The sequence below is a fragment of the Natator depressus genome, chromosome 2, assembly GCF_965152275.1.
Source record: "Natator depressus isolate rNatDep1 chromosome 2, rNatDep2.hap1, whole genome shotgun sequence".
Taxonomy (NCBI): Eukaryota; Metazoa; Chordata; order Testudines; family Cheloniidae; genus Natator; species Natator depressus.
The window spans coordinates 46343623-46357230 of NC_134235.1; the positions used below are offsets into that span (position 1 = coordinate 46343623).

Sequence of the window (13608 nt, forward strand, 5' to 3'; positions counted from 1 at the left end):
AGGTCCATCAATGTCTATTAGCCAAGATGGTCAGGGATGCAACCCTCTGCTCTGTGTGTCCCTAAATCTCTGACTGCTAGAATCTGGGACTGGACGACAGGGGATGGATCACTCGATAACTGCCTTGTTCTGTTCACTCCCTTTGAAACATTTGGCACTGGCCATTGTCAGAAAACAAGATACTGGGCTAGATGGACCATTGGTCTGACCCAGTATGTCCATTCTTATGTTCTTACAATGATCTCTTACGACACTTAAACTGAAATCAATAAGTTTTGTCCAGGATATTGCAAGAAACTGCCATATCTGTTACTCAAACTGAAAAATGGTGGTTTCTCCATTTCTTGATGTTTTCAAATGAAGCCTGCATGGCTTTCTGGAAGATATGCTGTAGTCAGCCAAAGACAAGTTACTGGGTACAATACATTTGTAACTGGGTGAAATATAATGGGCTGTGATATGCACAAGGTCAGACTAGATGATCTACTGATCCCGTAAACTCTATGAACATATGAATTTAGAAAACAGAAACTTAAAAGATCTATTTACACTTGCTTAAACATACCACATCATAAAATCAAACACATTTCATAACACCAAAGACAGATCTTTCCAGTTTTATTGATAAAATATTTTTCTTCTCCATCAACACATCACACTGAGAACTTATATAACTCAACTTAATGTACTCTGAAATGGTATTTCTTTTAAAATCTTTGCTGCACATTTAATAAACCACATGTCAAATCAACAGTATTCATCCAAATGCAATAGTTCCAATACAGACACAAAAAAGGGGGCAAAGTAAGGCTTGAATGGCTGGTATATATCAGGTAAAAATGTGTTCTGAATAGCAGTGGGGAACTGGATTGATTCCAAATTGATTAGTTTGGGACTCTGTGTGTGTGTGTGTTTATTAATTTTAAATACGTATTTTTGGTAAAGATTCCATTGTAGCCAGAGGTGAAAGTAATATTAAATTCTTACCGGTATGGGGCCTCGGGCAGAAGGGGCGGGGCCTCGGGCAGAAGGGGCAGGGCCCCAGGCAGAAGGGGCAGAGCTGGGGGGGGTCAACCTCCCCCACTGACCCCTCCACGCTGCCTGACCCCCGCCACCTGGGGCTCAGGCAGCGATTTAAAAGGGCCCGGGTCTCCAGCCACTGCTGCGGTAGTGGCGGCGGTGGCTGGGACCCCCAGGCGCTTTTAAATTGCCGACCCCGGAGAAGCTGCCCCTTTTGCCCCCCCTCCTGTCGGCCCAGGAGGGGAGGCAAATGACATTAAAGTTCTGCTGCGGCAGCTCTTTAACATGGGCTGCCTACGGGGTGGTACTGGCTTCTTACCGGTAGGCCATACTGGCCCGTACTGGTCTGCTTTCACCCCTGATTGTAGCATACTTTCCACCATCACTCATTTTAATCAACATTGTTTGCGACTTCTGCACATTTCTTATGGAAATTAAGATGGAGTACTTGCTTTTGATGAAATAGTTTAGAACAGTACGGATTCCTGAAGTAGTTCAAACTTTTCTGTCAAATTATTCTTCCTGTGGGCTGTTTAATTTAACAGAAGGTCACTGTGTGCTTAATAAGACAGCAAAAGGACATCTTAACCTGTAATGAAATGGAAAAAAATGTTTCTAATTACGAATTAGTTGTGTCGTTCTGAATGTAGCAAGAATTGTTTTTAGGGCCTTTTAAGTTCTGGTTGGTGGGCACAGCATGGTATTATTCTGTTGTTAATTGTAACCACTAAGAAATTAAAACCTCATTTAAACTGGGAACATTTGCAGTTTTTGATCAGAATGACATGCAGTCCTTTGGCTGAGCTTGATTCTAATTGTGTTCCAAGAGATAAATGGCCAGTGGTTGATTAATCCAGTTACCCCACTGTTAAGCATTTTTTTTTCATAAAATATTTTTAATGATCTTAGAATAAGAATTGTGTACTGCTGAGAATTGAATAACTAACCCATAATGAGATCTAGCATAAAACACTGCACAGATTAATGTAGTAATTTCTCACCTATTTATTTAAAGCTATTTTTCTCTGAGGATATAATGCCTTACCAGCACTGTATAAGTCCGTGTCTGCAGTAATCAGAGTAAAATGAACGTGAATTGTGTCACTCAGCACTATATCGGATTAATTTGTTTGTTTGTTTGTTTCAGCATAAAGAACGTCACTCCAAAAGTAGGTGATGCCGAAACCCGCAAAGCCATTCGCCGTGCCTTTGATGTGTGGCAGAATGTAACTCCTCTGACATTTGAAGAAGTTCCTTATGTTGAATTAGAAAATGGCAAGAGGGACGTGGATATTACAATAATTTTTGCATCCGGTTTTCATGGAGACAGTTCTCCCTTTGACGGGGAGGGAGGATTTTTGGCCCATGCTTACTTCCCTGGGCCAGGAATTGGGGGAGACACTCATTTTGACTCAGATGAGCCATGGACTTTGGGAAATCCTAATCATGATGGTAAGAGCAGATTTTAGTTTAAAAATAGTGAATTCAAGTGTGGTGTGCATTTCTGTAATAAAAAAACAATTTCCATACTATCCTGGGGCACCGAAGTACCTGTCAGTGTTTCACTAATTCCACATTAGTGTAGAAATACGTCAATTAATATGTGGTCTGTTAGGGATCTTCGACATGAAGTGATTTTTTGTAAATGTAAGTTACATAATTATTGTTTCTCTTTGGAGATAGATGAAATTCCTTTTAGGAGCTACTGAATTCATCCAACCATTGAATTATTTATGTAATGTACCCTTCATGTGCATTTTGTTTACCATACTATCTTTAATTAGGTTGAGGAAAAAATGAACATTTAATAGCAGGGATATTATGACACAAAAATATCAGTTAACAACAGGGACCAATAGCTAATTAGAACCTACAACCTGGTCTGCTATTTTTTGCCATGATGATGCCATGCCTTGGGGCAAAATCGACCCTTGATTTGCCATTTCAGGAAAATAGTTCATTTATCCCCAGTGTCTACACATCCGTTCTTGAAATTCAAACTGGAAGTGCTTGAATACCTCATAAGCAGCTGAGAACCATTTAATGCTTCCTTAGTTGGGATGACTCATGAAATTAAGCTTTGTTAGTTTATTATAAGATTTAGTTAATTGGATGAGTATACCGGCTTCTTGTAAGAGGCCTGCGTTAAAGTTGGCCACAGGTTATTAAGATAATGAATTTGGTTGTCTTCAGTAGGACCTCTATCACTCACGAGGGAAGGGTTGGACAAACTATCTTTAGAAATCTTTATTTTGTCTGCAGAAAAAATTAAATATCTGCTCAACTGAAGTGATAGATCCATTAATCCACAAGAAAAAATTAAAAGAAGCAATTAAGAACACACATACAATGCTGCTCAGTTTGAGGGGAATTTCTGGCTTTATTTTTTTTTTCCTTAAGGATTTTCCAAGTCAGAGCCTCAGTTTATTGTAAAACACCATTTTCACATAGGTGCTAGCAACAAGGCTTTAAGTTAATATTTCATTACTATGGATATAGGGTATGGTAACACTTCTAATGGCACAGTTCTTTCAGTGTCAGAGGCTCAATGAGACAGCAATGCATTGATCTAGACTGTGAAGACCTTAACTAACAGAATGTCTACCAGAAACTTCATTTATATGTTGAATGAAAGCATAAATTCTTGACAATGCAGAAAAATCTGTGGGATTGTATTGCTGTATTTTACCCCCTTTATAATTTAAAATCTCTGCTCAGTTCAGCACGAACAGACACAGTTCAGTTAGGTAGAGTTAATAGTAAAGCTGTTAAAGCAGACCTCAATTAAAATATTTTATATACCAGTGGTTCTCACCCAGGGGTCTGAGACCCCGTGGGGGGCCATGAGCAGATTTCAGGGGGTCCGCCAAGCATGGCTGGCATCAGACTTGCTAGGGCCCAGGGCAGAAAGCCAAAGCCCCACCACATGGGACTGCAGCCGGGGCCCCCGAGCTCCACCACCAGGAGCTGAAGCTGAAGCCTGAGAAACTTAGCTTTGTGGTGCCCCCTGTGGCATGGAGCTCCAGGCAGTTTCCCTGCTTGCTACCCCCTAATGGCGGCCCTGGCTTTTATATGTAGAAAAACAGTTGTTGTGGCACAAGTGGGCCATGGAGTTTTATAGCATGGGGGAGAGGGGGGGCTCAGAAAGAAAAAAGTTGAGAACCCCTGGTATATACAGACTTCACTGAGGAAACTGCACAGAACCTCCTGTTGTGTGCTTCCTTTTTGTCATCAATTTGGGCCCTCAATAGAATCTGAGGATTGATATGCACTTGAAAGTTATTTTGAATTAAGGCAAAATGTGAATTTTAGAAGCAATAGCTGTGCCTGTAGTTTAATCCCATCAGGAAAAGGCGCTCTTATTCTTGAATAAGAGCGTCCACATGGGGTCTGTTGCTGAATGACTGTTGTGGGTTAGCAGTTGTGGTTAATATCCCTATGTAGACAAACTCTAAGACTTTAAGAGATACATTTCAGTAAGGAGAAAAAAGTGGGAGAGGACTGGAGAGCAAAGGGTTAGCTGAGGTGTTTGAATACTATCCCTAAAAAGAAGTTTCTTATACAAATTAATACTTTGACCACTTGGAGGGGAAGAATGTGACATCTGTATCAAGGGTAAACTATTATACCATGGTAGGTATCGCTGAAAATTAGTATACTTTATTATATTATCCATTCACAATTTGCATTTTGTGCAGTTAATAGCCCATGTGCTTTTGTGTATCCATTTATATTTAAGGAGGGGATATTCCTGTTACAATGGAACATACTGTCAGGAACAAAACTGGCTGGTGACGTTAACCAGGATTCCACAGTACTGTGAGAAATGAAAGAGACAATTCTCTCAGAAAAATAAGAGTGCTTCCAAATTTTGTGGACTGCTGGATTGGTTGTTCAGGTGATATATAATGAAGTCTGAATACCTTGCCAGGACTCAGTGTCAGTGCGCTGAAAGGCAAAGGGGTGCAAAGCATATTCTGGTGTTGAACCACAATTTATTCTTCATAGACAGCCTTTATGTTTTTAAGGTTCATTGCTTATATAGTAGTTTCTGTATGATGCAGTACAGTCATTATCTAGTATAGTCTATATAATTTAAAAATCTAATAAAAGAGCAGAGAACTTCAGTGACAGATTTTTGTAAAAAATCTACCCCCAAAATGCTGCACGTATTACTTAGCTAAATGAGTTTTTCTCTCTCTCCTGTTCTACTGCTCTAGAGTGGTTTGGAAAAAAAACCAGAACAGCTTGGTTATTTAGCAAAAATGCAAATCAGGGACCCTCTTGATAAGTACCAAGCTCGTTTTCCACAGTATATTGCACTGCTAATGAAGGCAATTTGAATTCTGTCTACCTCAAAAGAGACAAACAACTTCTTGGAGTGCTAGTAAAACCTTAATACATTGTTATTCTGTTTTCTATAAATTTTGTTTGGGTTACCCCTACTTTTGAAGCCCTTGAGTTAATGCAAAAACAACGAGAAAAATCAAGTTTTGTTAGAAACCAAAATCTGACCTGAAGGAAACATGTACAAATTAATTCTTTGCACCAGCGCTCTGACTGTGGTTATATTCTAATGTTACTTTATCCTGATTGTCACAATCATGTTTTTTTTTTCCCTTTAATGTCCTGGTGTTCTGAGTTCTCATTATGCTCACTTTGTATGGGTTTATTAATGTCACAGTCTGAAATGACACATCCAAAGGAATATGACTTCCCTGTATTTTAGTGCTGCTTATCTCCATTCTCACCCCACTGGTATATCACTATGGACCACAAAGCTAACAAGTCGCACATGTTGTGTGGAGCACTGCACTCTCAACCCTCCCCACACCTGCATTCTGAAGGAAGAAAAGGAGAGACTCGTGGAGCAAATGGGCTTTCCACTTAGACAAAGTCCTCCTCTCTCACAACTCAAGAGTAGCTATGTCTCTAAGACCATTTGTTTCTATGGGGCAATGCATTTGTGGAACAGATGGTTAAGGGAGAGGAATGGGAACAAGAGCAATTTGTGTGTGTGGAGAGCCGAGGGGGGGGGGAAGCCAAGGGTAGAGATATGATTGTCTGTGTATTTTATATATTGGACTGTATCCTTCTCCACCCATCCTTCATGTGTCACTTGTTATTTTAGGCCTCCATTCTTCCAGTTGTTCCATGTGAGTGGGCCCTTTCATATAGGTGCCCCATTTACTTCTGGTGTCTCTCTGTACAGTACCAGATCAGGGCCTTAGATTTCTTTAAGTTCTCTGGGCTGAGAACAGTGACTCCATGTATGTTTATTCCACACCCAGTGTAATGGGGCCCTAACCCTAATTAAACCTCTGCATACGGTTCTAAAACAAACATGAGTAATGGTGTAGAAGAAGATGATGGGCAAGACAGTGACAGAGAGAAGAAACACTGAAAGTAAAAAATAGAGTGGAGGTCAAATCAGAAAGTGTGTGTGTGTGTGGGGGGGGGAACTATGAGGCAAGATTTTTAAAGGGAAAAAAGATGAAACATGATTTAAAAATTAAAAGGAAAATACCCAACACTGAAAAAGAATGGGATAAAGAAATTGCAAAGAAAGAGAAAAGCAAAAGAGAGAATAAACCCTTTCTCCACCCCCCCATTCCATATGGATTTCGATGCTTTTAAAAAAAGAAATATGACTTTTTTGAGCCTTCTGCTGGAGAGAGATGGATCATTCTCATGACTCCATGCCATTTAGATGCTATATATCACCTCATTTTCCTAATGGAAAGTTTAGATACTGGACAATGGGTCCAAAACCAGAAAAAATACCTTTTCCAGAGTGTGGCACTGTTAGGGAAATATGGCATCAACATAGTGAGCATAATATAATAACATTTAACATTCCTGTGGTGGGAAGAACACCTCAACAGCCCAACACTGTGGCATTTAATTTCAGAAAGGGGAACTATGGAAAAATGAGGAGATTAGTTAAGCAGAAATTAAAAGGTACAGTGACTAGAGTGGAATCCCTGCAAGCTGCATGGACACTTTTCAAAGACACCCTAATAGAGGCTCAACTTAAATGTATACCCCAAATTAAAAAACACAGTAAAAGAACTAAAAAAAATAGTTGGCTTAGCCACCATGTAAAAGATGCAGTGAGAGATAAAAAGGCATCTTTTAAAAAGTGGAAGTCAAATCCTAGTGAGGTAAATAGAAAGGAGCATAAACACTGCCAAATTAAATGTAAAAATGTAATAAGAAAAGCCAAAAAGGAGTTTGAACCACAGCTAGCCAAAAACTCAAAAGGTAATAACAAAATGTTTTTTAAGTACATCAGAAGCAGGAACCCTGCTAAACAACCAGTGGGGCCCCGGATGATCGAGATACAAAAGGAGCACTTAAAGACGATAAAGTAATCGCAGAGAAACTAAATTAATTCTTTGCTTCAGTCTTCACAGCTGAGGACGTTAAGGAGATTCCCAAACCTGAGCCGTCTTTTGTAGGTGACAAATCTGAGGAATTGTCACAGATTGAAGTGTCACTAGAGGTGGTTTTGGAATTAATTGAGAAACTTGAAAGTAACAAGTCACTGGAACCAGTTGGCATTCACCCAAGAGTTCTGAAAGAACTCAAATGTGAAATTGCGGCACGATTAACTATGTCCTTGTAACTTGTCCTTTAAATCAGCTACCGTACCCAATGACTGGAAGATAGCTAATGTAATGCCAATATTTAAAAAGGGCTCTAGAGGTGATCCTGGCAATTACAGACCAGTAAGTCTAACGTCAGTACCGGGCAAATTAGTTGAAACAATAGTAAAGAATAAAATCGTCAGAAACATAGAAGAACATAAATTGTTGAGCAAAAGTCAACATGGTTTCTGTAAAGGGAGATCATGCCTTACTAATCTATTAGAGTTCTTTAAGAGGGTCAACAAACATGTGGACAAGGGGGATCCAGTGAACATAGTGTACTTAGATTTCCAGAAAGCCTTTGACAAGGTCCGACACCAAAGGCTCTTACATAAATTAAGTTGTCATGGGATAAGAGGAAAGATCCTTTCATGGATTGAGAACTGGTTAAAAGACAGGGAACAAAGGATAGGAATAAATGGTAAATTTTCAGAATGGAGAAGGTAACTAGTGGTATTCCCCAAGGGTCAGTCCTAGGATCAAGCCTATTCAACTTATTCATACATGATCTGGAGAAACGGGTAAACAGTGAAGTGGCAAAGTTTGCAGATGATACTAAACTGCTCAAGATAGTTAAGACCAAAGCAGACTATGAAGAACTTCAAAAAGATCTCATAAAACTAAGTGATTGGGCAACAAAACGGCAAATGAAATTTAATGTGGATAAATGTAAAGTAATGCACATTGGAAAAAATAACCCCAACTATACATACAGTATGATGGTGGCTAATTTAGCTATAACTAATCAGCAGAAAGATCTTGTTGTTATCGTGGATAGTTCTTTGAAGACTCCATGCAGTGTGCAGTGGCAGTCAAAAAAGCAAATGGGATGTTAGGAATCATTAAAAAAGGGATAGAGAATAAGATGGAGAGTATCTTATTACCCTTATATAAATCCATGGTATGCCCACATCTTGAATACTGCGTACAGATATGGTCCCCTCATCTCAAAAAAGATATACTGGCATTAGAAAAGGTTCAGAGATGGGCAACTAAAATGATTAGGGGTTTTGAATGGGTCCCATATGAGGAGAAATTAAAGAGGCTAGGACTTTTTAGCTTGGAAAAGAGGAGACTAAGGGGGGATATGATAGAGTACATAAAATCATGAGTGGTGTGGAGAAAGTGAATAAGGAAAAGTTATTTACTTGTTCCCATAATATAAGAACTAGGGGCCACCAAATGAAATTAATGGGTAGCAGGTTTAAAACAAATAAAAGGAAGTTCTTCTTCATTCAGCATACAGTCAACCTGTGGAACTCCTTGCCTGAGGAAGTTGTGAAGGCTAGGGTTTAAAAGAGAAATGGATAAATTCATGGAGGCTAAGTCCATTAGTGGCTACTAGCCAGGATGGGTAAGGAATGGTGTCCCTAGCCTCTGTCTGTCAGAGGGTGGAGATGGATGGCAGGAGAGAGATCACTTGCTTATTACCTGTTAGGTTCACTCCCTCTGGAGCACCTGGCATTGGCAACTGTCAGTAGACAGGATACAGGGCTGGATGGACCTTTGGTCTGACCCAGTATGGCCATTCTTATGTTCTTATTGTCAAAATCCCCAACAAGAGCCCATCTCAAAGAATTCATCTAATTATACAAATATCAAACTGCAGTCATGAAATTTAAAGTCACAAGACAAGAAAAAGAGGTGCCTTAAGAACTAAATTTTCCTGCTGCTGTCAGAAAAATCCTCTACTGTACACTGCTCCCTGTATTTATAGATTCATAGAAATGTAGGGCTGGAAGGTACCCCCAGAGGTCATCTAGTGGGTCTTCCTCCACCCTAATGTCAGGCAGAAACAAGTAAACCTAGACCACCACTGATAGATGGTTTGTCCAACCTGTTCTTAAAAACCTCCAGTGATGGGGATTCCACAACCTTCCTTGGAGGCCTACTCCAGAGCTTAACTATCCTTACAATTAGAAAGTCTTTTTTCCTAATGTCTAACCTAAATCTCCCTTGTTGCCAATTAAGCCAGTTACTTCTTGTCTTGTCTTCAGTGGACATGGAGAACAATGAAGAATTGATCACCATCCTCTTTAACAGCCCTTAATACATTTGAAGATTTTTATCAGTCTTCACATTGAAACGGAAGATCACATATTTCTTGTTGATGTCTTGTTTCTTGTTAGAAGGACTTTCCAGCAACACATCTTCCTCTGGCCACTGTTAAATCCATAGACTGGACGTTTCTGACGCACTCTGAGCCACAATAAATCAACACTGTTGAGGTCGCAGGAGATTACTTAGTAGAGCCACTAGAGAGCCAGTTCTGTAGTAGCTCTGCTGTGCTCGAGAATCACAAAGCCCCCTGTTCCTGACGCACCTCTGTGAGCACTATTCCATGATATTCCAATGCATGGGTATGGTCATACAAGCCAAGTGCTATGCTTGCAACACAGAAGATTTCATGTCCTTAAGATATGGAAGGATTAAGTTCTGTTCACCTACATAGTGCTGTCCGTGTAAACGAGGGGCGGACAGTCTTTACAAATCTGTGCAAAACATTTACTTAAAATTGTGAATTTGTCCCTCTTGTAAGTTTACAATTAGCAAAATAAATTTTAAAAAGAAGAAGAGCGCATTCATGCAGTGGCACAACTTAGGACAGAGACCCATCTCTCAACTTTACCCGGTTAAGAGAATATAATATGTTGGCAAAGATAGTACTGAGAGTAGCTACGTCTTCCTCTAGACACACACATACACACTTGGAATAATGCAAATATTTTAAAATATTTCCATTAATCATCTCCAGATATTATTTTCAATGGTCACTAGGCTTGATTTCACTATCTAGTGCCCACAGTGACAAAAAGTCATTTGAAGGGAGAGGGATGTAGTGGTCCAAGAACCATTAAGTGCAGCCCAGAATGTGGGAGATGCTGGAGTGGTGATTGGGTCAGGAGCATAACCAGGACATACAAGAAATATGTTGGTTCAGCACATATTATAGGTAGCCTCTTCTGGTGGGGCTGTCATGATGACTAAGATGCAGAAATAGCAGTTATAGGTAACAGATTCTGTGTATTTAAAATCATAGCCAAAAATGAATTTAAAGTATTCTTGACAGTATTCTTGTCAGTTTCTCTTCCTTACTGTTGTGACAAAGCTCTGTCCTTGCCTCCGTGGGTCCCACGTTTCCTGGTGGATTTCACTAGCCTCAGAGGGTCACTGTGACCCTCCACATAACCCTTCCCTCTCTAGAGACAAGGGTCACAGTCTACTGAGCCATTTTCATCATAAGCCAGCGAGGGAGGTGAGGAGAAGTTATCCTTCCTTGCACAGTCTCTGTTGTCTCCCAGTCTCAGTGATTAATCAGGGGACAAAAGGGGGGGAGCCCGGGCCCATCCTCTACTCCAGGCTCCAGCCCAGGGACCCTAATAGTATCAGCTATGGTAGCTGACCTTTTAGAAACATGACATGTACAATTCCCTGGGCTACTTCCCCCACAGCAGCCCTCACTTCCTCAAGCTCCACTTCACCCTTACCTCAGGGCCTCCTTCCTCATGCCTGATATGGTGTGTACTACTCAGCCTCTCCAACAGCACAACTTCCTCCCACAGCTCCTGACATGCACACCCACCTGACAAACTGGGAGGCTTTTAACTAGTTTCAGCTAGCCCCTGATTGGCTTCAGGTGTTCCAATCAACCTAGCATTCTCCCTGCCTTCTGGAAAGTTCTTAATTGGCCCCAAGTGTCTTAATTGACCTGGAGCAGCTGCCATTTCACTTATCCTGGTAGCAGGGATTTGTTTAGCCTGGAGCTAATATATCTATCTCCCACTACTTTTCTATAGCCATCTGGCCTTGCCCCATCACACTATTCTCTTGCATCTTTTTTGCATCTTTTTTTCCATCTATCTCTTTTCTACCTTGATTGCATGTTTTCTTGTAAACATAATTCCTATTAAATAGGACAAGTTCTTAGGTAAAATCCTAAAGATAAATGTAAGCAAAAGAGAGATGAAGATGTTTATAGATCAGGACATCATGGATAAAGACTTACACACCATGAAACTTTTAATAAAGAAACTTACATTAGAAATGCCTTTCTGGATACAATCCCATCACTAATTCACATTATCTTACATTTTTTGCCTTTTTAATTTATAGCTTTCCTCTCTTCAGCAATGTGAATTTGAATATTTTTTGTTCTCTGCCAGAAAAGAAAAGCCTCTAACTTTCAAACATAGGCTTTGTCTCTACTAGAAAAGTTGCACTGGTTTAATTAAGTTGATTTAAAATTGACCTAATTACACTGGTTCATGTCCCTAATGTAGATGCACTTAAACTATTTTAAACCTTTGTTGAAATCAGTTTAATTTGCTTTGGTAAATTACCTAATTTATGTAAACCACTTTAAGTGCATACACCTTGCAGATGTGCACCACTTTAACTAGGTCAATTTTAAATTGGTCTAGTCGCCCAAGGGTAGCTTTTTAATATAAACAAGGCCTTAGAAACCTTGCTCAGGGAAAATAGGGAAACCTTCCCTTCCTGTATTTTGTTAGCTGAACAGTGTTAGACAACAAGGTATAGTGCTTAAAATGTCAGTTGCTGCCTGGAGACTTGTCTACATTAGCATTCCTACTGTTGGTAGCAATGATGGTAAACTGTAGGCAAAAGCTGAGCGCAGACGCCCTCAAATCTCTGCTTAGATCTATATGGTGGGTCTCAGCTCTCTTAATCTAGTCTCGCTGTGTGCAGTTCTTACCTGTGAAGAACCAGAATCTTGGAGTCAAAGTTGAATATGTGGATCTGAGGAAAAAAAATTTGTCCTATTGCAGATTCACCAATACCGTGACTGCAGTATAATGAAGCCCTGCAGAAGTCAGTTCATCCTTCAAGATACAGCTAGGATACTGAGAAGTAGCAACAGTGAAGACTTTTTAAACAGTAACAGTAGATAAGCAATAGATGTTTTGCTAACTGTTTGCATTGAAATACAAGGAAAATATGTTTGCAACGGGCTTGCATTAGGAGAGAACATTTGCAATCTATATGTACATAAAGTTTGTTTTATGGGAAAACCTTTGCAGGGATTAGGTTATTCCTTGTTAACTCTTCAGTTCTCTGAAAAATTATTGATCCTTTGCAAACTATTAGCCACAAAAATGAGTTGCCTATGCCTATGGTTTGTAGATTCGCAAGCGAAGGCTTTTCAGACATGATGTAAATACAATGTCAAGTGAAACATACTTAGAATCTATTTAGTACATAGATTGCACACAGTCAGTTTGCCCTGGGTAGTTTGCTAGCAGCCAAGTGAAATTGATGAAAATCCTGATCTCTGAACTGCAGAGATCAGCTTCTAGTAAATTTCACTTTGCTGCCAGCATGGTTGGCACAGTGAAGCAGATATGTGCTGCTGGAAACACAAACTAGTGGAGTTGAAAAAGAAGTCTCTTGAGGGGGCTTTCTGTCTCAGTAATGGTCATGTCATGTGCAGTGTTCAGTTATAATAAGAGCCAGGACCTCAGATTAATGGATGCTCTAAATTACAGTATCTGCACTCCTGATATTTCATATAGCATGCTGCTCTTACTTAATTGGTCCTTTTCTATATAGGTATTTATACCATACTTTGCAGCATAGTATCTGAGCAGCTTCCAGTAATGGGTTAAGCTATGTGTCTAACATCAGTCAAGAGTTTGTTCTCCCATCCTCTCCCCAAAGGGAGAGGTGTGCAGTGGAGTGCTTTGCTTTGGGTTTTTGTTTTTATTATATACATACATGCACCTTGCTATATGTTTGTTAGAAAAGGCATGGTCAAAAAAATGTACCGTACACTTAGAACAGAAGGTGTATATGGTGTAATGCTAAACTATTGATGATACTGTACAAATGTGAAAAACAAAACTGGCTATTACAGTAATGACATTTGTTGATGATGATGCCAAGCTAATATTTCAATGAGCTGCTTACCAACAGAAAAATG

The 13608-nt window shown here is 39.8% G+C and overlaps 1 protein-coding gene across 3 annotated transcripts in view; it reads left to right on the top strand.

The window, feature by feature from the left end:
* Window positions 1-13608, top strand: part of MMP16 (matrix metallopeptidase 16) — a 236307-nt gene that overhangs the window by 143630 nt on the left and 79069 nt on the right. For all 3 annotated transcript variants that reach the window (XM_074944142.1, XM_074944143.1, XM_074944144.1), the window contains one exon: window positions 2168-2472. In XM_074944142.1, coding sequence (XP_074800243.1) covers window positions 2168-2472 — 305 coding nt within the window. The remainder of the gene's footprint in view (window positions 1-2167; window positions 2473-13608) is intronic.